Source organism: Myotis myotis, unplaced genomic scaffold (assembly GCF_014108235.1).
Source record: "Myotis myotis isolate mMyoMyo1 unplaced genomic scaffold, mMyoMyo1.p scaffold_m19_p_9, whole genome shotgun sequence".
Taxonomy (NCBI): Eukaryota; Metazoa; Chordata; class Mammalia; order Chiroptera; family Vespertilionidae; genus Myotis; species Myotis myotis.
Window position 1 is genome coordinate 49487543 of NW_023416401.1, and position 19379 is coordinate 49506921.

The 19379-nt window shown below is 44.9% G+C and overlaps 1 protein-coding gene across 5 annotated transcripts in view; it reads left to right on the top strand.

Moving 5' to 3' along the window:
* The first annotated feature begins 11617 nt into the window (after positions 1–11617).
* The window catches only part of BCL2 (BCL2 apoptosis regulator), a 164489-nt gene continuing 156727 nt past the window's right edge, over positions 11618–19379 (top strand). For 2 of the 5 annotated variants that reach the window (XM_036323713.1, XM_036323717.1), the window contains exons 1-3: positions 11618–11860; positions 12733–12865; positions 13088–13943. In XM_036323713.1, coding sequence (XP_036179606.1) covers positions 13383–13943 — 561 coding nt within the window. In that variant the 5' untranslated portion in view covers positions 11618–11860; positions 12733–12865; positions 13088–13382. The other 3 variants (XM_036323715.1, XM_036323716.1, XM_036323714.1) reach the window with 3 other exon arrangements.

The following is a 19379-nucleotide window of genomic DNA, read 5'->3' on the forward strand; positions in this document are numbered from 1 at the left end:
TGACATTTGTCTTGTAGTATATATGTAGCTTTTAGGAAAGGCTGGTGATAAATTTCACTCATTAAGAAAAAAAAAAGTTGGAGAACAAAGCTGATTTGAAGATACTTGTTTTTGAAATAAAATGTCCACCCCATTCTTTCCGGGACCAGCACCAACCCTGAGGACATTCTCTTGGAAGGACATGCTCAGGAAGCGCCGTCTCCACTCGCACGGCTCAGCTCTGGAAACTCCTGCCCTGTGAGTGCTGTTTCCAGACCACAGGGGTGTTGTTCATTCAGTGGATGTCCACAGTAAGTGCCTATGAGGAGTCTTAGCCAGCGGGACCTGCTTCATCCTGTCATTGTGCTCCTGTGATGAAGGACAGTCACCTTCATCGTGTCGTGACACCCCCTCCTCGCACAGTCAGTATGCGTGTTCAGAGCACATTCCAGCTCACTTGGGTGAGAACAGACCACTGCTTTTGATGGGGAAAGCATTTTTATTATTGAAAAAAAACAACACAAAAACTCTACAAAAGATTAAAGACCTAAAAATAATAGCAAAGCCTTTTTTTTTTTTTTTTTGCTCTTGAGATTTTGAACCTCTTGACTTGATTTTTTAAAAGTAAGATGTTTGCCTGGCCAGAGTGGCTCAGTTGGTTGGGCGTTGGCCTGCCCTGTGCACCAAAAAGTTGCTAGTTCGATTCTCAGTCAGGGCACATGCCTGGGTTGTGGGTTTGATTTCTTTCCTCTCTCCAAACATGTCCTCAGGTGAGGATTTTTTAAAAAAGTAACATGTTTAATGGTCTAATCCATGGGGTCTTATTAATCAAGATGTGAGAAGGCAAAGGAATTACTATTTAATGGATACTATCAAAGACAAAAGGAATTACTATTTAATGGATACGTTGCTTGGGATGATTTCAGTGCAGTTGATGGGGGTTGGTTGACCCCGTGGGGTCGGGAATCTTCCAGTCTTAAGTAGCCATCGTCTGCAAACTGGAGTCATATTGTGCAGACTCTGAAATGGAGTAAGAGCTGGATTTTCCTAATGTGAAGAAAACAGTTATATTCGAATCTGCATTTTTCTCAATTTTCTTCTTTTCTCATAAATGTTCCTCACATGTTGGCACCTTCTGCTGGTCTATGTGGAAATCTAGCCCAAGGTGGTACCTCATTTAAGAAAAGTAAATAATAGTCATTATTTCAGTATTCATTTCTCAAGGTGTCCTCATAGACAGTACTGTGCCCGCAGGTGATCCACTGCCTGGACTGATGTAAGCCCCTGCCTGTGGTGGGAGATGATGTCCCCAACCCAGGGGAGCTCAGGCACAAGTGCAGATGAGTGGACATCATGATGCCAGAGAGGTCACAGGTCCACAGTCCTTACCCAAAAAGCTTTGAAAATGAAGTTGCTTTTCTTATCTTTCTCAATTTGGTCCCATAATTCATTTGATAGTAAAACCTAACGTGAACCGACCTGAGATTGTTATAATTTTTATTCATACCACTTCATGGATTTTGTTTATTTTGCCTAAAGAATGACCATGGGTTTGATTAAAGGGATTGCCCCATTCTGTGCAAATGTTTCATAACATCCAGCATATGCCCTATTTTACCTGTTCACAATGTGAAGAATTGTGAATTCTGAAACACATATGGCCTGAAGGGATTTGAAAGGACTGTGGACATGTAAGCAGCATCACAGCAAAGGTCTGACTTCACCCAAAACATGAAAATATCACGAAGCAAATTCTATTTTTTAATCTTTTTGGCTCAATTCTTGTACAACTTTTTTTACACAGCCTTTTTTTTTTTAAAGGGATCACACTGACTCAGCGCTTTCTATTGTATCTAGAAGTGGAGAAGTCTTACCTGTGGCAGGACTTTAATTATAATTCTGTTGAAATGTTTGTTCTCTCTGACCAGCGGCAACTCATTATGCGAGTTTCAGTTCTGAAGTGCCTGCCTCTGCTAGGTTGGTTGCAGTTTTATTATAATATTTGCGAGTATATGTATTTTAAAATGTTTAACATCATTCAGCCATAGAAATTCTAAAAATGTGTTCAAGGGCCTTTCATAATTGAAAAAGGTATAAAAAAATACTCTTTTTTTTCAAACTAAGAAAAAACTTATTGGGTAAATTACTGAGGTAGAAAAAGTAATTCCTCTTAGGAAACAAGTTATAGAGGTAAAAGAAGGGCTCTTGGAGCTTGGGAGTGAGGAAGCTAATGGTAAGGTGCCTGGGTGAGGGGTTGGGGGAGAGAAAGGAAAAGGCATGGGCGTGCTCTCTGGAGGGAGAGCACCTTTTTTTTTTTTTTTCCCCCCCACAAAAACAAAAGTCAAGCGAATTGTTCTTTTCTCTATTTTTAAATTTAATTTTCATAGCTGAAAAGAGAAGAAGACAATGTTAACGATGGCCTCTTTACAGTGATAACTCGTGCTGAGTTATAAATCTTTATTTGGTTCTGTTAAACCATACATCAAAGTGAAACTTTGAGAGACTGCTTCCAATATTCAGATGACAAAAGCATTTCGGTAGCAGTTTTGCTTCAATTCAAGATTCAAAGAATTGTATGTCATTGTTATTCTAGAAGAAGGCGAAACTATAGTAATTTTTTTTTACTGAACTATATCATTAACAGATTTAATTTTATTACATCATATTCTATTTTAATCTTGTCTTACTCACTAGAGGACACTTAGATATTCATACTTTTTGACGTAAGTTGCTTTGTATCTTTCTTATTTATTTTAGTGCTTACTAACTCAGCTTTAAAAAGTACCTACTAATTATAACCTTCCATTTTCTAGACTAAATCTCCTTTAGTTCAGTGCAGTCATGGAAGGTTTGATATTTTGTAGGGAAGATAATAGCCATTTTACAATAGCCAATTTGCTGTCACAACTCTAAATATGTTTTTTATTTCTCTAGTTTTATTTATAAAATCCTCACCTGAGGATATGCTTTTATTGATTTTAGGGGGAGAGAGAGAGAGAAAACATTGACCAGTTGCTTCCCACACACACCCTGATAGAACCCGCAATATTTTAGCGTATGGGATGGTGTTTCTCCAACTGAACCACCCGGCCAGGACTCTAGTGACTCAAGAATGCACAGGGCTATTTTGATATATCCAAGATCTTGTATTTGCTACTTTGGCAGTTTTTGTGCCAGAATTGTAACCTAATTTTCATACCTTGTATTTCTGAATCCCAACAAAAAATAAATGGTGAATTAACTTTGCTGATTTAAAAACTTTGCTAGAAATTTGTGTTTTCGAAGAGACACTTAAGCAAAACACAAACCTCTTCCATAAGGTTTCTAACCTTGCATTTTAAACACTTGACAAAGCTTGATTTTGATCATTTTTAGGAGGTGATTTTTCAGAGTTAAGTAGTTGATATAATGAGCTCTTGTTTCAAATATGTTGTGTGTTTGTATAACTCCGATATAGGATATATGAGTAAAACTGTAAGAAATGTGGAATTTAGTCAAATTTCTTAAGTAATTATGTGTTACGTACAAACTACAGGCCTGGTGCACGGAATCGTGCACCGGTGGGGTCCCTTGGCCTGGCCTGTGGGGATCAGTGGACCTCCATGCTGCTGCAGCCTGGCCTTATCTGCCAGCTCATCGGGCTCCAGCCCACTGTCCTCGCCCACTGAGCGCGCAGGGGAAGTGTCCACGAGAGAGACTTGCACCACCACAGCTGCGCTCGCCAGCTGTGTACCCAGCGTCTGGCACCCATCTGTCAGCTGAGTGGTGCTTCAGCTGTGGGAACACACTCACCACCAGGGGTAGCTCCTGCATTGAGCGTCTGTCCCCTGGTGGTCAGTGCACGTCATAGCTACCATCTGGTCATCCAGTCACTTAGACTTTTATATATACTAGTATAGATAAATTGATTTCCCATACTTTAAACCTTCATATTCCAATAATGAAATATCTCCTAGACTCTGAGGCATAAAATACTGATATGTAAAAGAACATGCCTTCATATTTTCTCAGTCCTTTAATAGAAAAACTTGGGTCACAATGAGAAGAGATTCCTTGGATATCTTGGTTTGCAAACTTCGCTTTCTTTAAATTTGAGCAATTTATATACATAAATGGCATACAGTATCCTGTCTAATAAAAGAGAAACATGGTAATTAGCTGTACCTTCGCTACCCTTCCCATTGGCTAATCAGGGCAATATGCAAATTAACTGCCAGCCAAGATGGCGGCCGGCAGCCAGGCAGCTTGAAGCGAACATGAGGCTTGCTTGCTTCAGTGACGGAGGACTCCAACGTTCCCCGCCTGCCCCTGCCAGCCTCTGAGCTTGCAGTTTGAAACATTGTTACAAATACAGAGGCTAAACAAAACCCCAGAAACCTGCTTTCAGCCAGCCGGGATCTCAGAGCTGGAGTTGAAATAGTGTTTCGATTATAGAACCCAAACAAACCAGATACCTGCTTTCAGTAGTGGAGGCCTAAGAGCTGGAGCCAAGCCTCAGAGCTAAAGCTGGCCCAGAATAAAAAAGAAAAAAAAAGAAAAAAAGGAGCGGTTGGGAGCTTCAGTCACCCGCCAGCCTGAAAACAGCCCTCAGCCCCTCACCCAGACTGGCCAGGCACCCCAGTGGGGACCCCCACCCTGAAGGGTGTGTGACCAGCTGCAAACAGCCATCATCCCCTCACCCAGGCTGGCCAGGCACCCCAGTGGGGACCCCCACCCTGATCCAGGACACCCTTCAGGGCAAACCAGCCGGCCCCCACCCATGTACCAGGCCTCTATCCTATATAGTAAAAGGGTAATATGCCTCTCAGCACCGGGATCAGCAGAGCCGCGAGGCCTCCCGGCACTGGGATCAGCGTGACAGGGGGCAGTGCCCAAACACCCTGATTGCCCTGCGGCTCTGTGTGTGACGGGGCGGGGCCACAACCTCCCTATCCGCCCTGCTCTGTGTGTGACAGGGTGCGGTGCCCCAACCCTCCCCCCCCTCCGCCCCACGTATCCTGCTCTGTGTGTAATGGGGTAGAGCCATAACCTCCCCATCGGCCCTGCCCTGAGTGTGACAGGGTGCGGCGCCCCAACCCCCTGATCCGCCCTGCTCTGTGTGTGACGGGGCAGTGCCCCAACTCCCCTATCGGCCCTACTCTGTGATTGACAGGGGGGAGCTCCTCAACCCCCTGATCAGCCCTGCTCTGTGCGTGACAGGGGGGAGCTCCCCAACCCCCTGATGGGCCCTGCTCTGTGCATGACAGGGGAGAGCTCCCCAACCCCCTGATCGACCCTGCTCTGTGCGTGACAGGGTACGGAGCCCCAACCCCCCTGATGGGCCCTGCTCTGTGAGTGACAGGGGGCAGCACCCCAACCCCCTGATTGGCCCTGTTCTGTGCGTGACAGGGGGTGGCGCCGCAACCTCCCCATTGACCCTGCCTTGAGTGTGACAGGGGGCAGTGCCCCAACCCCCCAATCGGCCCTACCCTGAGTGTGACTGAGGGTGGCATCGCAACCTCCCAATCCGCCCTGCTCTGTGCATGACAGGGTGCGGCGCCCCAATTCCCCAATCGGCCCTGCTCTGAGCCCGACCAGGGGCTGCACCTAGGGATTGGGCCTGCCCTCTGCCACCCGGGAGCAGGCCTAAGCCAGCAGGTCGTTATCTCCTGAGGGGTCCCAGACTGCGAGAGGGCACAGGCCGGGCTGAGGGACCCCTCCTTCCCCCCCGAGTGCACAAATTTTTGTGCACCGGGCCTCTAGTCACTTCTATAATTTTTATTTTTGGACCTTTAAAAAGAAAAAAAAAGTCTTCTATTCCACTTCTAAATCTCAGATTTTATAAATTCCATTTTCTCTCATTCACATATATTTGTTGAGTGACTACAATGAGCTCAGTATCCAGGCACAGGGGGATATAACTCTGCACAAACCATGTGTCCCTCCCTCTGCGATGACATTTCTTGCTACTTTCCCTCCCCTTGAGGGCTTTTACAAGTCTTCCTGGAGAAAGAGGACCACTCCCCGTTCTTGCTTTGGCTTGGGGCTTCTGAAATGTATGCCACAAATACTGAGTACCATGCACTATTTTAGGCTTGGGATGCTCAAAGGAAAAAGGGTTGCTGTTCTCAAATGGTGTATAATCTAGAGGAAAAAATATGCCAGAAATTAATATTGTGGACTGGACATTAGTTATGATTAAGATGTAAATACCTAATGTTGAAAACATAACCAGTACCAGTCACTGTTGTGAGCACTTGACGTTGAACTCATTCGAATCATACTTTAACTTTCTGAGTACTTTGTCCAGGGGTGGGCAACCTTTTTGTGAGTGCGTGCCAAAACCAGCAAAATCTCTGATTCAAAATTCTTCTGCATGCCAACCCTAATTTTTTTAGAACATGTTATGCCTACTTGATATCTCTTAAGGTGTATGTATGTGAAGAACCTTGAAGAAATAATAAAATTCATTCGAGCAACAAAAACACAGTATATGATGATGAAAAATACATTTATTTTTTAATGTATACATGTACACTGATAGTCCGACAGAAAACTTTATTACTCCGTTTGATATTATCAGTGGGACTTTTGCTGCTGCATCACTGATGACAGAGATTTTACATCAGGTTTATATTTCGTGACCTTCAGAGATATGCACGAGCTACTACTTTCATCCGTCAGGCTACTCCTATTACGAGACGTAACAAAATTCATCACTGAGAACAAAGATTCACAATTGTAAATGGAAGATTATAAGAGAGGGTTTTGCATGCCAGCAAAAATTACTGGCGTGCCATGTTTGGCACGTGTGCCAGGGGTTGCCCACACCTGACTTAGTCCCTCCTTCCAGGGGGATATATTCTAAGACACCCAAGGAGATGTCTGAGACCTCAGATAGTACCGCATCCTATAGATACTATGGTTTTCCTATACCATATGACTGAGTTGAAGTTATAGATTAGGCACAGTAAGAAATTAAAAACAATAACTAGTAATATAATAGAACAATTATAATAATCTGCTGCTATAAAAGTTATGTGAGTGTGGCATTACTGAATAAAATTAGGGTGACGACCACAAGCACTGCAACATCAGGACTGCTGATCTGATAAGACGGCTACTGCTCTGACCGGTTTGGCTCAGTGGATAGAGCATCAGCCTGCGGACTGAAGGGTCCCAGGTTCGATTCCGGTCAAGGGCATGTACCTTGGTTGTGGGCACATCCCCAGTAGGGGCTGTGCAGGAGGCAGCTGATCAATGTTTCTCTCTCATCGATGTTTCTAACCCTCTATCCCTCTCCCTTCCTCTCTGTAAAAAATCAATAATATATATATATATATTTTAAAAAAGATGGCTACTAAGTGACTAATGGGTGGGGAGCGTCCACCTCCCAGGTGGAACATAGCGGGATGGCGAGAGAGTTCATGATGATACTCAGAACAGTGCACAATTTAAAACTTAGGAATAGCTTACTTCTGGAATTTTCCATTTAATATTTTTGGCCTCGTTTGACTGTGTGTAAGTGAAACTGAGGATGCGGTGCATGGGGCTACTGCAGTACCATTTATATCCCTGTGTTATAAATGAGGGCACAGGAACTCGCTTAAGGTCACACCTATTAAGAGATAGAGTGAGGATTCAAATCCCTTTTTTCTGACTTCTAAGTTCCCATCCTCTGTACAAAATCTCTTCTAGTGGTACAAGTGAAATCAGGCTCCCCAAAAAAGTCAGGGATGATCTTCCAGGGGAGATGAAACTTGAGGAATGAGTATGAATTTGCCATGAGGTTAGGTGTATTTCAGAGAGACAAGAAGAGGTGCAGAGGCAAAAGACGTGAGAGATCTTGGCATATTCCAGAAAGTACACAAAGGTAATATAGCTGCAAGAAGAAAGAAAAGTGGGAGGGTGCCCAGGTGGGGGGGCTTGGGCCACATTATGCAAAGGAGCTGAGATTTTAGTCTCTGAACAACTTTAAGCAGAAACATGAAATGTCCAGGTTTCAGCTTTAGAAAGATCATGGTTCCCTCTTGAAATTCAAAGTATGCTGAGTCCTTGGGCCTTCAGAGGTATCATATTGGATGCATATTGTGGGTTCAGTGGTGTGCCCTCAAAACATGTTGATGTCCTAACCCCCAGTACCTGCAGATATGGCCTTATTTGGAAATAGGGTCTTTACAGAAATAACCAGGTTAAGATGAGTTTATTAGGGTCCTAATCCACAATGACTGGTGAGCTTACAATAGGGGAAAAGAGACACACAGGCAGAATGCCCTGTGGCCACAGAGGCAGAGACAAGTGATGCAGCCACAAGCCAAGGTCTGCCAGCCACCACCAGAAGCTGGAAGAGGCAAGGAAGGCCTTTCCCCTGGAGCTTAGGAGGCAACATGGCCCTTCCCACACCTTGATTTTGGATTCTAGGCCTCCAGAGCTGTGGGAGAATATATTTCTGTTTTAAGCCCCCAGTTTGTGGTATTTTGTCATGCCAGCCTTAGGAATCAAACACAATTTAAGTACCCTTGTTCATCAGGAATTAATATCTGGGAGATACTGTGCTCTGTGCCTACTAGCAAAGAGAATAACATTTGTTTTTTGCACATTAAGAATGTAAATTATTTGTTAACCCCCTCACTTCCATGGTGTTTCATGTTGTTTGGTTCTGTTAGTGCAGTTTCAATCCGATGAGAGCAGTAGGCATTTGAAAAGTATACGTTTCTCCCCTTTTATTTCACTTTAAAAGCAGTCATTAAGTTGAAAGGAAAAAATTACGACGAGTGAATTTCCGGTGCTTTCCTTTGTAAACCAAAAGTAAGCAACATTTGCCTGCTATGAAACTTGCACAAAGGATGATTGATCTGCTGTTCGTTGCCTAGTTTCAAAGGTTGTTGCTTAATTATTGTAAACATATTTTGAGGTTTAGGACCCATTATAAATTAGCCAGGTGGGTTTCTAGGTTAAACCAGAGCTCATTGGTTTAGATTTGGCAAGGGTTTCCTGATGATGACAAGGATGGTTTGAGAGCACGGAGCAGACAACTCAGACATGATCACTCTTACAGCAGAAGACATGGGAGCATAGGTGAATTGGGAAGAATATTACTGTTAGTATTTATATTAGTAATTAATTAGTAACATTATTACATATTTTTTGCCAGCAAAGCATGCAAACTATCTGAAAGTGTTGCACTATTTAGCATAAGAATTTATAATGTATAAAATACTATGCCAACTATATTTCAATAAACCTGGAAACAATAATTTAGGAGATACTCAAAATTAGAAATTAGTGTTTTGGATTGTTTATCTAGGTCTGTGAAATGTTATTTTTTAAGCAGTTTATTTTTTCCTTTGTGAAGACTATGTGGACTACTTGATTTTACTCTCTCCAGTCAGTTTGTTTTGTGTATGGATTTATTTCTATTTCCATTTGCCTGAATGGTTTGGGGGTTATGCTTTATATTTTAGCTCTTTCATCTTACCTATTAGTTGTAAATTTCCTCTCAGCTAATGCTGTCTTTCTATCCTCATTTTAAGTAAAAAGTTTAATAGTTGGGAAGATTTTATGCATACCTATATTAAATATTAGTATAGAATTTCCAAATTAGACTAGTTCTTTTTGAATCTCATAAACCTTGGAAATATTTACATTGGTGATGGATGAAGAAACTTTCTGAATGATATTGTTAAACATCAACCAGTAGGTGGCGAAGATGGCAATAAAAAGCTTTTTGTTTGGCAGACGAGAATAAAGAAGGAAAACACAGGCCTTTCAGACTCTGGATACAGCCTCCTCTCCCTGTGTCTTGTTCTTTTCTCTTCCTGGTGCTACCGTCCTTCTAGAACCCAGTCAGGCAAAGCTGGCAAAAGGCTCATCCATTGGCTCTTAAAAGTGGAAGACATCTTGGGAAATGAAAAGTCCGTAGGTTTTGGAAGGTCTCCATCACAGATCTCCGAATCAAACCCAGGACTCCTGAGTCAGGCCAATGGTCCCTCTGCCACCTCATCGATGCCCAAAGGCAAAGAGTTAATGCACACATTTCTGAGGAATACTTGACCTCACTCTTTAAAGTGGAGTCTAAAACACTTGGCATCCAAATGGAGGAAGGGTTTCACTCTCCATTCAAAGTCGCAGGGAATATAACCCTCAGTTGAGGACTGTCATGCAAACCCGTCCTGAGAATGCTTGGTTCTGGTCAGTATGCCACCCAAGGAATCAGGTTGGGGACATCTGTAGTGAGGCTCTATGCAGCAAAGGAGGGAAGAATAAGGAAACTTTTCTTTCTCTGGGAATGGGGTTATGTTTCGTTCTGGCTGCCCCTTTGCAGAAGTACAATCTCTTTTCCAGCTCCGTCTTCTCATTTCCTCAACTCACATGCTGGGTCTCAGAAGCATCAAGGCTTTCAATTCCTCTTAAGTAATTCTGGAGCTTTACAACAAGGTTCTGAGAAGATCCCCAAACCAAAATGCTGTGGCATTAGGTGGGTTTCTACTAGTTCTGTGGGAATGTATGTCTCCGGTCCACCTATACCCAGTGTTCATCTCATTGCCATCAGAAGACAGCAGAGCATCTTCCTTCCCTCTTGCCTGGACATGAAATTTGGAGCAGGCACCCATTTTCCGGCATGTTGGCTGATTGGGAATGATAAAGAAAGGAACATAATTTGCTGTGCTTGTATTTTGCTTAGGAATAAATGCTTTGATTTTAGACCAGGAAGAAGACAAAATAAAGATAGTGTCTGAACAAATTCGTACAAAGTGCAGCGCTTATTTGTCATGTTTCTATGACCACATTAATCCAGTGTCCCTACATACGTGTACTTGAGCCCTAATAAGTAAGCTGCTGTGCTTTTAGTAAACGTTTTCCCCCCCTTCGGAGCTTAATTTGTCAGTCTCTTTGAGATAAAAATAGTTAAGCACGTGCAACGTGATGGCCGTCTTGGGCTTTTCTCCAAGGGGCTATTCATGCTGATGAATTTAAAAATGTGTGTGCTTGTGTGTTCATATATGTGCATGTGGAGCTAACTTAAGGTGTGGCCATCTGGGATTGGCTGCTAGGCGACCGTGGAGGCCTTCAGAAACCCACCCAACCTGGTGTTGATTGAGACTGTAGGCCTGAAAGTCACTAGACGTTCTCAGAGCCCAGCCCTAACCCTGGGCTGAATTTGTCCGGAGCAGAGGGGAACCATTTCTAAACCCCTGATGTCCTCCACTGGCCCCTCCGCCAGTCTGCTGAGAACTGTCTGGCCTTGGTCATGGATGGTGTCTCCAGAGTGTGCTCTGCGTGTATACCTAGGAAGCAACTTGAAAATAAACAAGACTCTAATGAAAGTGCAGCGACGCCTCTCTTTACCGGAGGGCAGCGCTGAGGTCCCTGTGCTGGAGGTCAGATCGGCCACCAGCGCTGGTAACAAGATGGGTGTACACAGCTCGCTACACGGCTGGGGAGGGTCGCAGCGGTTCCCCCCGCGCCTTCCCAGCACGGTTTTCTTGGCGCACCCACCCACCCAGCCGCCGGCCCGCGTGCAATTCCCCGGGCGCCCCGGCCCCTCGCGGGCCCCGAGCGCGCCGCAGGCCGGAGGAGGCCCTCGCACACCCACCGCGCCGTGGCCGCGCGGGAGGCCTGCGCCGCCCGCGCCACCCACCGGCCGGGCGGAGCGGGAGGAGCGGGCCCGGAGGGCGGGCGGGGGCCGTCTCAGGCGCGCCCTCCCCGGCAGTGGCCCAGCGCGCCGTGTGTCCCCGGAGGAGCGCGCCGCTCCCGGCCCGACCGCGGTTCCTTTAACCCTGGAAAGGGAGCGGGGCGGAGGGGGCGGCGGGGCCGCTCAGAGGAGGGCTCTTTCTTTCTTCTTTTTTTGAATGAACCGTGACGTACTACAGGAAACCAGTCGGTTCGAGCGGAGAATGAAGTAAGAGGCCAGCCCCCCCCCCCCCACGCCCGCCCCCGTCTTCCCCGCCCCCTCCCCCTCTCGCCCGCGCCGCCGGCCCGCCCTCCCGCCCGCCGCTCTCGGTTTCCCCGCCGATCCGCCGCCGCCGCCTCTGCCAGCGAAGGTGCCGGGCGCCGGGCCCTCCCCGCCGGCGCGGCCGTCATCACCCCGAGCGGGCGCGCGGCAGGAGCGCGGGGAGACGGCCGCCGCCAGCGCCGCCGCGCAGGAACAGGAGGAGGAGAAAGGGTGCGCAGCCCGGAGGCGGGGTGCGCCGGTGGGTGCAGCGGAAGAGGGGGTCCAGGGGGGGAGAACTTCTTAGCAGTCATCCTTTTTAGGAAAAGAGGGAAAAAATAAAACCCTCCCCCACCATCTCCTTCTCCCCACCCCTCGCCGCACCACACACAGCGCGGGCTTCTCGGCTCTGCACCGGCGGGCCGGGCGCGTCCTGCCTTCATTTATCCAGCAGCTTTTCGGAAAATGCATTTGCCGTTCGGAGTTTAATCAGAAGCGGATTCCTGCGCCTGGGTGTACCCGGCGCGTCCACCGGCCCCTGATCCCTGTCTCTCCCCGGGGGAGGCTTGAAGCGGTCCCGCGGACAGGGGTCCATGTCTGTGCCCGCGCATGTGTGCGCGCGTGTATATTGCCGAGAGGGGGGAAATCACAGGACTTATGCAAATACTGGACTGAAAATTGTAATTCATCTGCCGCCGCCGCTGCCTTCCCCCACCCCCGCCCCCCCTCTCGTGCTCTTGAGATCTCCAGTTGGGATTCTTACGGACTGACATTTCTGTGAAGGAGAAGTCTGAGAATCCATCTGCCAATTCTGCTCATTTACACCACTCCCCCACCTCCAGGTTCATTTGCAAGTTTCATAGCAGCTATCGCCGGGAGTTCTGAAGATCGATGGGGTCTTTGCCTTACGCATTTGTTTTGTCTTCACAAAAAAGGAAACTTGACAGAAGATCATGCCGTCCTTAAAAAATACAAGTAAGTTCTTGGCGCAGGAAATTGGTTTAATGTAACTTTTAATAGAAACATTTGAGATTTTAACTTTAAGTGTATTCGACTAAGTTTAATTTGCAGTTTAATTAACATTCTTTTTAGCCGTGTGGTTGTAGTGTGTATAGCCCTGCTTTTATCCAGTGTAAGAAAAATGCACCTGATTTTGACTTATCAGTGTTTCGGATTTTTTTTTTTTTAACCTTTCAGGATCACGGAGGAAGTAGACTGATATTGACAATAATTAATAATAATGTGCCTCATGAAATAAAGATCCGAAAGGAATTGAAATAAAAATTTCCTGCACCTCATGCCAAGAGGGAAACACCAGAATCAAATGTTCCGCGTGACTGAAGACACCCCCTCATCCAAGAATGCACAGCACATCCAATAAAATAGCTGGATTATAACTATTCTTCTTTTTTTCGGGGACGTGGGGCGGGGGCGGGAGCGAGAGGTGCTACTGGTACCCGGCTGCTTTTCTCTGCTTTTCCTCGGGGGAAGGATGGCGCACGCTGGGAGAACAGGGTATGATAACCGGGAGATAGTGATGAAGTACATCCACTATAAGCTGTCTCAGAGGGGCTACGAATGGGATGCCGGAGACGCGGGCGCCGCGCCCCCAGGGGCCACCCCGGCGTCGGGCATCTTCTCCTCCCAGCCCGGGCGCCCCCCAGCGCCCGCCAGGACCTCGCCGCCGCCTCCAGCCGCCCCCGCGGCCGCCGGGGGGCCAGCGCTCAGCCCCGTGCCACCTGTGGTCCACCTGACCCTGCGACAGGCGGGCGATGACTTCTCCCGTCGCTACCGCCGCGATTTCGCAGAGATGTCCAGCCAGCTGCACCTGACGCCCTTCACCGCGAGGGGACGCTTTGCCACGGTGGTGGAGGAGCTCTTCAGGGATGGAGTGAACTGGGGAAGGATTGTGGCCTTCTTTGAGTTCGGTGGAGTCATGTGTGTGGAGAGCGTCAACCGGGAGATGTCGCCCCTGGTGGACAACATCGCCCTGTGGATGACAGAGTACCTGAACCGGCACCTGCACACCTGGATCCAGGATAACGGAGGCTGGGTAGGTGCATGTCTGGTTGAATGTGTGTCTGGGATGGAAGTCTCAGGTCTGAGACATGGTGGTTGGAGTGTGGGTGGGCTCCTGGGCCAAGGACTGGCTGACGAGCCAGTGAATAACACCACGTTTGTTGCTTCCCACCCTCTTCCCCTGTACAAAACTTGCGGTGCCAAGCCTACTGTGATCGTTCCTTCCTACCCAAAGTGTTTCTCCCTTACTGGCCAGCTGTTGTGGTTCAAAGATTCAGCATTTCCTATCCAGTAAGATCTTGGGATAAATGGAATTCCTCCAGGGTTCCTCAAACTGGGGGTCCAAGGATACCCAGCACCACAATTACCTGGCCTGCGTAGCTGGTTGAGATGGGAGACCCCAGATTGGGTTGTGGCAACTGCATCCTATACAGACTCCCCTGGGGGTTTCCTCTTTGTACTAAAATTTGAGAACCACCCAATTAGGAGAACAGACTGCACCAGAGGACCAAAGGGCAAGCCTTATCTGATTCATTGGGTAAAATCTACCCAAAGAGGAAAACCAATGCAGCCCCTATCCCTGGGAAGCTTAGCTGTGTTTCTGAAGAGGTAAGCTGAACTTCCAAAAGGCCAGTGGGCGTGACCGAATGACTTGAAAAAACGTTCAGCTGTGGATGCTTTACTTTGTCTCATCAGTGACAGAATTTGCATTGGCTTCGAACTCTGTGTTCTACTTCTATACCTGGTGTGCAGTTTTAACGTTTGCTGGGATTTGAGTATCTTTTAGTTCCCACCACCTAGAATCCACATCGCTTGGTTCCTCTACTGAGCAAACGTGCGTCTACAGTGTTTGCATGAAGCATAGAATTGATTCTGAATTCTCTCATGCTCTGACTTTAGTCCAAGTGATCGATGCCTGTAGTTTTGAAGAACATGTGTGAGATGATTGTTTTTTTCTGGTACAGTGTTAGAGCCGCTCTCATGTACCATAAAGTTCTTTTTGTGTGTGTAATTTTTTATTTTTTTTGGGGGGGGGGTGGCGAAGGAGAAGAATTGCAATTGAGAGCTACACCTTCCATCTAAAATTACTAATTTATGAAAAAGCAAAAAGGAGGAATAATTCTTGTTTGATTTTTTTTTTCGGACTTTTTGTTTTAATCTGAAGAATTACCTTTGAAAAAGGAATCAATACAGTGCTTCCTTTTATAGTCCCTGGGGAGAATTACTAATGTTATTGTTTTATAGGACCAAACAGGAGCAAAAATCCTAGAAATGATTACCAGTGGATCTGATTTCAAGAAGCATGTTACGTATTTTACTACAGTTTGCATAGTGTGCTATTAAGGGGCCAAAAAGAGAAAAGGCCAAGAAAAGTCTATGGCTGACATGAACATCTGATCCTACTTGGCCAAAGTTGACAAAATACTGATGACACTTTTTATTGTTTAAAAGTAAAATCGACTAAAATGATCCCTGCATTTAAATTTCTACAGCCTAAATGCTCTTTGTAAATTGTTGGGTTTTTTTAGATTCTATATTATTAGATCTTCAGTAATTCTGGAAGAATTCACCAAAGGGTGGAAATAATATTTTTGTTAACTGTTTGATTAAGTAGGTGGTTTGATTTTTAACCACCATAATCAAGGAGCTAGGGACTCTCAGATCCAAAAGGATCATTTTAAGGCTGAAGATAAACTGACTTAACAGCTTTTCTAATTCATATTTTTTATGAACAATAAAATATCTAAAAATGTTCTTTCTAGTCGAAAGAAAGCCAAGGTGGTAACTGTCATCTATCGAGTAATTTAATAAAAAGATGGGAAACAGAGACATATGGTTATGATTGAAATTAAGATAGAACCTTGATCTTTGTTGTTGAGTTGTCGTAATCTCATGCTCTTTTTAAGTGAAGGCTCACTTTTCCTCCAGTTAGAATAGAGTTTTTGTTGTAGAGCCCATCTTTGTGGTCAACAGGTATCTGAGGTTAATAAATGTAGAGGCTATATTTTATGATGCCAAACCACAACGACATACCATAGAAAATGATAACTTTTTTTTGACAAAACCTCTTATAGTAAGAATAAATCAGAGAGAAGCACAGATGGCTGATGGTAAAATGTGTAGTTTTCAGAATAACATATAGGTGGATATAGGAAAACAAAGGAATTTGGCAAAAAGTATATGTCAGGAAATGCAACCATAAGTGGACACATTGGAATAAAAGTGGTGCAGATAATTTACCCATCCTTTCAAATGTGCGTTCTTAATCTAAATTTTTGTTTTAGGCATCTGGCCTACAGACAGATTTTCCTCCACATTTGCATCTGTCAGGGTTCCGTCTCTAATAACATGTTGCTTTTACAGAGAAAAGTACTCTTAATAACGATAATAAAGTTTCAGAAGAGAGCTGGCACATTCTTTTGACATTCGACTGTGACTTGCACTGGATCCAGGACTCAGTGGATCAGCTTGTCTACTGAATATATACTAATGGGGGCTTCAGACTCAAAGTCACTGCTTTTTGTTGCTGCTGCTGCTGATTCGAAGTCAGAACCTCTTGAGGCCGAGAAAACTGTTCTCATTCCATGTTCCATAACTTGGAGGAAGCAGGGTCTTGGAATGAGAGTTGGTTGAGAGATGGTCCTAGAATCCTCAAATTAAAGACTAAAGAAGAAGTTGGGTGCAGAGTGGGTCATTGCTTTATTCCCAAGTCTGAATAAGGCATTGTGTTGCATCCAGAGAGGGGCAGGACAGAGGGAGCAGAGTGACAGCAGCAGTTCTAGGGAATGTCTAAGACCCTGCTGGTCATAGTGTGGTTCACAGACCAGCAGCATGGGCTTTGCAGAGATTCAGCAGCTCAGGTCCCACCCCAGAGCTGCGGAGTCAGAATATGGGGTTCACGTGATCTACAGGTGCTTGTGCACACAGTGACGTTAGAAATGCTGGCTGTCATCATCTACCATTCCTGGGGACACCTCTTGCAAAGATTGACAGCCTTGGTTGTATCCTCCAGTGTCCCGGTCCAGTGGCTTCACAGGTGTATAGTATTACCTAGAATACTGAGTGTTTCCCAGATGTCCACTAGGCTGATCTAACCCTTGGGAGAAATAGGTTGAAATGAAAGAGATAGGAGATAAATTATGGTAAGCTTGGTCTTCTCCAAGACGTTTTTCATGGTAGCTATGCAGTTTGTATTGGCATCGCCCATGAAAGTAAGATAGCTTTTCTGCTCCAATGAAAGGCAGGAGAGCTAGCTCTTTTAATAGCTGCATTAGTTATTATTGTATCCCCTTGTAACACAGTTTAAATTCTGTAGATGGGTTTAGGGGCTCTTGCAAGCAAAGGGTTGAGATACAAAAGTTGATGGTGAATGAAAATTCATAGCACCCTCCAAACGGAGAACTGTGATATTTAGATCCATGTCTTAGCAGAGAGTGGGCTGTGGACCACTGAAAGAATGAGATGGCTTAACAGGAGACTGGTTTCATTCTGTTGCTGAGATGGTGGCGCACCTTGCTTTTTCTTTTCTTCTTTTTTTAAAAAATGCCTTTTGGTCTTTGTGGTTTAGGAAAACAGAAACTTACTTCTCCACATCCAGTAGAGGTAGCTTCCTTCTTATTAGTTGGTCAACAAGCAGTTTCTCTTTTCTGTATCTATTCCATGTCTACAAAAACATTTGATTAACTGGAAAGCAATGCTGTTCTCTGCCTGTGTACAAAATACATGAAAAAGCATCAGTTTTCCAGAGGCTGAGTATCAGCGGCTAATGGCCAATTTTGGCAGCAAAATGATAAGATTAAAAATAGCCTGAAGATGATCCAGTCTTAAGTGATATATTTAATGGTGAACTTTCCTTGGGAAAGTGCGTCTTTCTGCCTCCTAAGAACCACATGACCCCTTTCAATAACTCATTTTGTAGGGGGGGAAAAATACATTATTGCTCCTAGAGTTTGCAGTCATGTGCTCTTGAGTAATTATATTTCTGGACCTTTGTAAAATTTGATAGTTCACTCAGTTCTCTTTTCTGTTTTAGGGCCTTGGTTGCTATTTCGTGTCCGTTAAAAACATGGCTTTCTTTGACGCCTCCTGTTACTTTTAGCTGTGCTTTCTAGTGAGAGCTGATTGATCTTTTCAGCAATCCTTGATCAAGCTGGTACATTTCAGATTGCTTCAATGTCATTAGGCCGCACAGCACACCAGGAAACAGAAAGCCACAGATATATATTTTCAAGCCAACACTTACAGTTTTTCCTTTTCTCTACTCCCAGTCCTAGTCAGTTTTTTGGAGGAAAGATTAACCACTCACAAAGCAGGTATGTGGGTGTTTTATTAAGAGTGGTCTTTCCCACTCAGCACACCCCACACCCATTTCTGAGGTCCCTCATGGTGTCTTCGCTATGGTTTAGCAAAGCAGGATTTCAGCGGCAGTGCATTCGTGCTGGAAAAACACTGTCTTTGTAGAGTATAGGCAGAAAGCCACCCCCTCCCCCCTCAAGATATATTGTATTTGAGGTTCAAAGGTTCTGTTAAACCTTTTTAAGGTAATCTAATATCACCTTATTCAGGTATAGTAGTAACCTCGATAGCTGGTCACTCTTTCCCTAGCTCCGTACAGAGACCACTCAGTGAACTCACTTCACTGTGAAGCTTCTCTTTTATCCCTCTTGGTTTGATTCAAACAAAATTAGTATTTGATGTCTAAATGGAATTGACTATGAAAATCAGCGAGGGACTGAGACAGTTATTCCAGACATGATCACAAGTCTTCTAAGTGCCCTGGTTAGCTTGTAGGCACAAGAAGGAAAGCTTTACCCATTTCCTGGGTGACGTCACAGGCTATTGCTAGGTGATGGGCATGATCCTAGACTTTAGAGAGCAAAGAAGAAAACTAAGTATATGTTATTTTGGATACACATCAATCTTTGTCTAAGAGAGTAATTTCTAACTATATGGCTGTTCAAGTGTGCATTATGCCTGATTTAAATAGGAGAAGGAATCTAGATACATTTTGAAATTCTGTATAACACAATCCTAAGCTTAAGAGAACTGAAAGGTAGGGGGAGTTCCCTTGTTAAATATTTACCCATTAAGCGCTCTTTTTACACATTAAGGAGACTTAATAAACACTAGTCTGCCGTTCTTAAAGCATTTCATTAGTTCTTTTAAGTAAAAGACAATCAAGGCTCTGATTAGGATGATTAGAATAGCTTCATTTGAAGAACTGTCTTCTTTAAACCATTCTTGCATGCAGAAAAATACGAGTTGATTTTGAACCAGAAAGAGGCTTCTTGCTTTGGAAGAAGAAAAAAGCAAAAAGCTTTTGTTTTGTTTTGCTTTTAGGTGATAGTGCTGTTGTGTTTATCAAGAGGCCCCTCTTTCAAAATGCTATTTGCAGAAATTCCCAGTTTTCCGTAACGTGCCCCTAAAGAGCAGGCATTCACCATCTAACTTCTTCACCGCATGGTCCTCT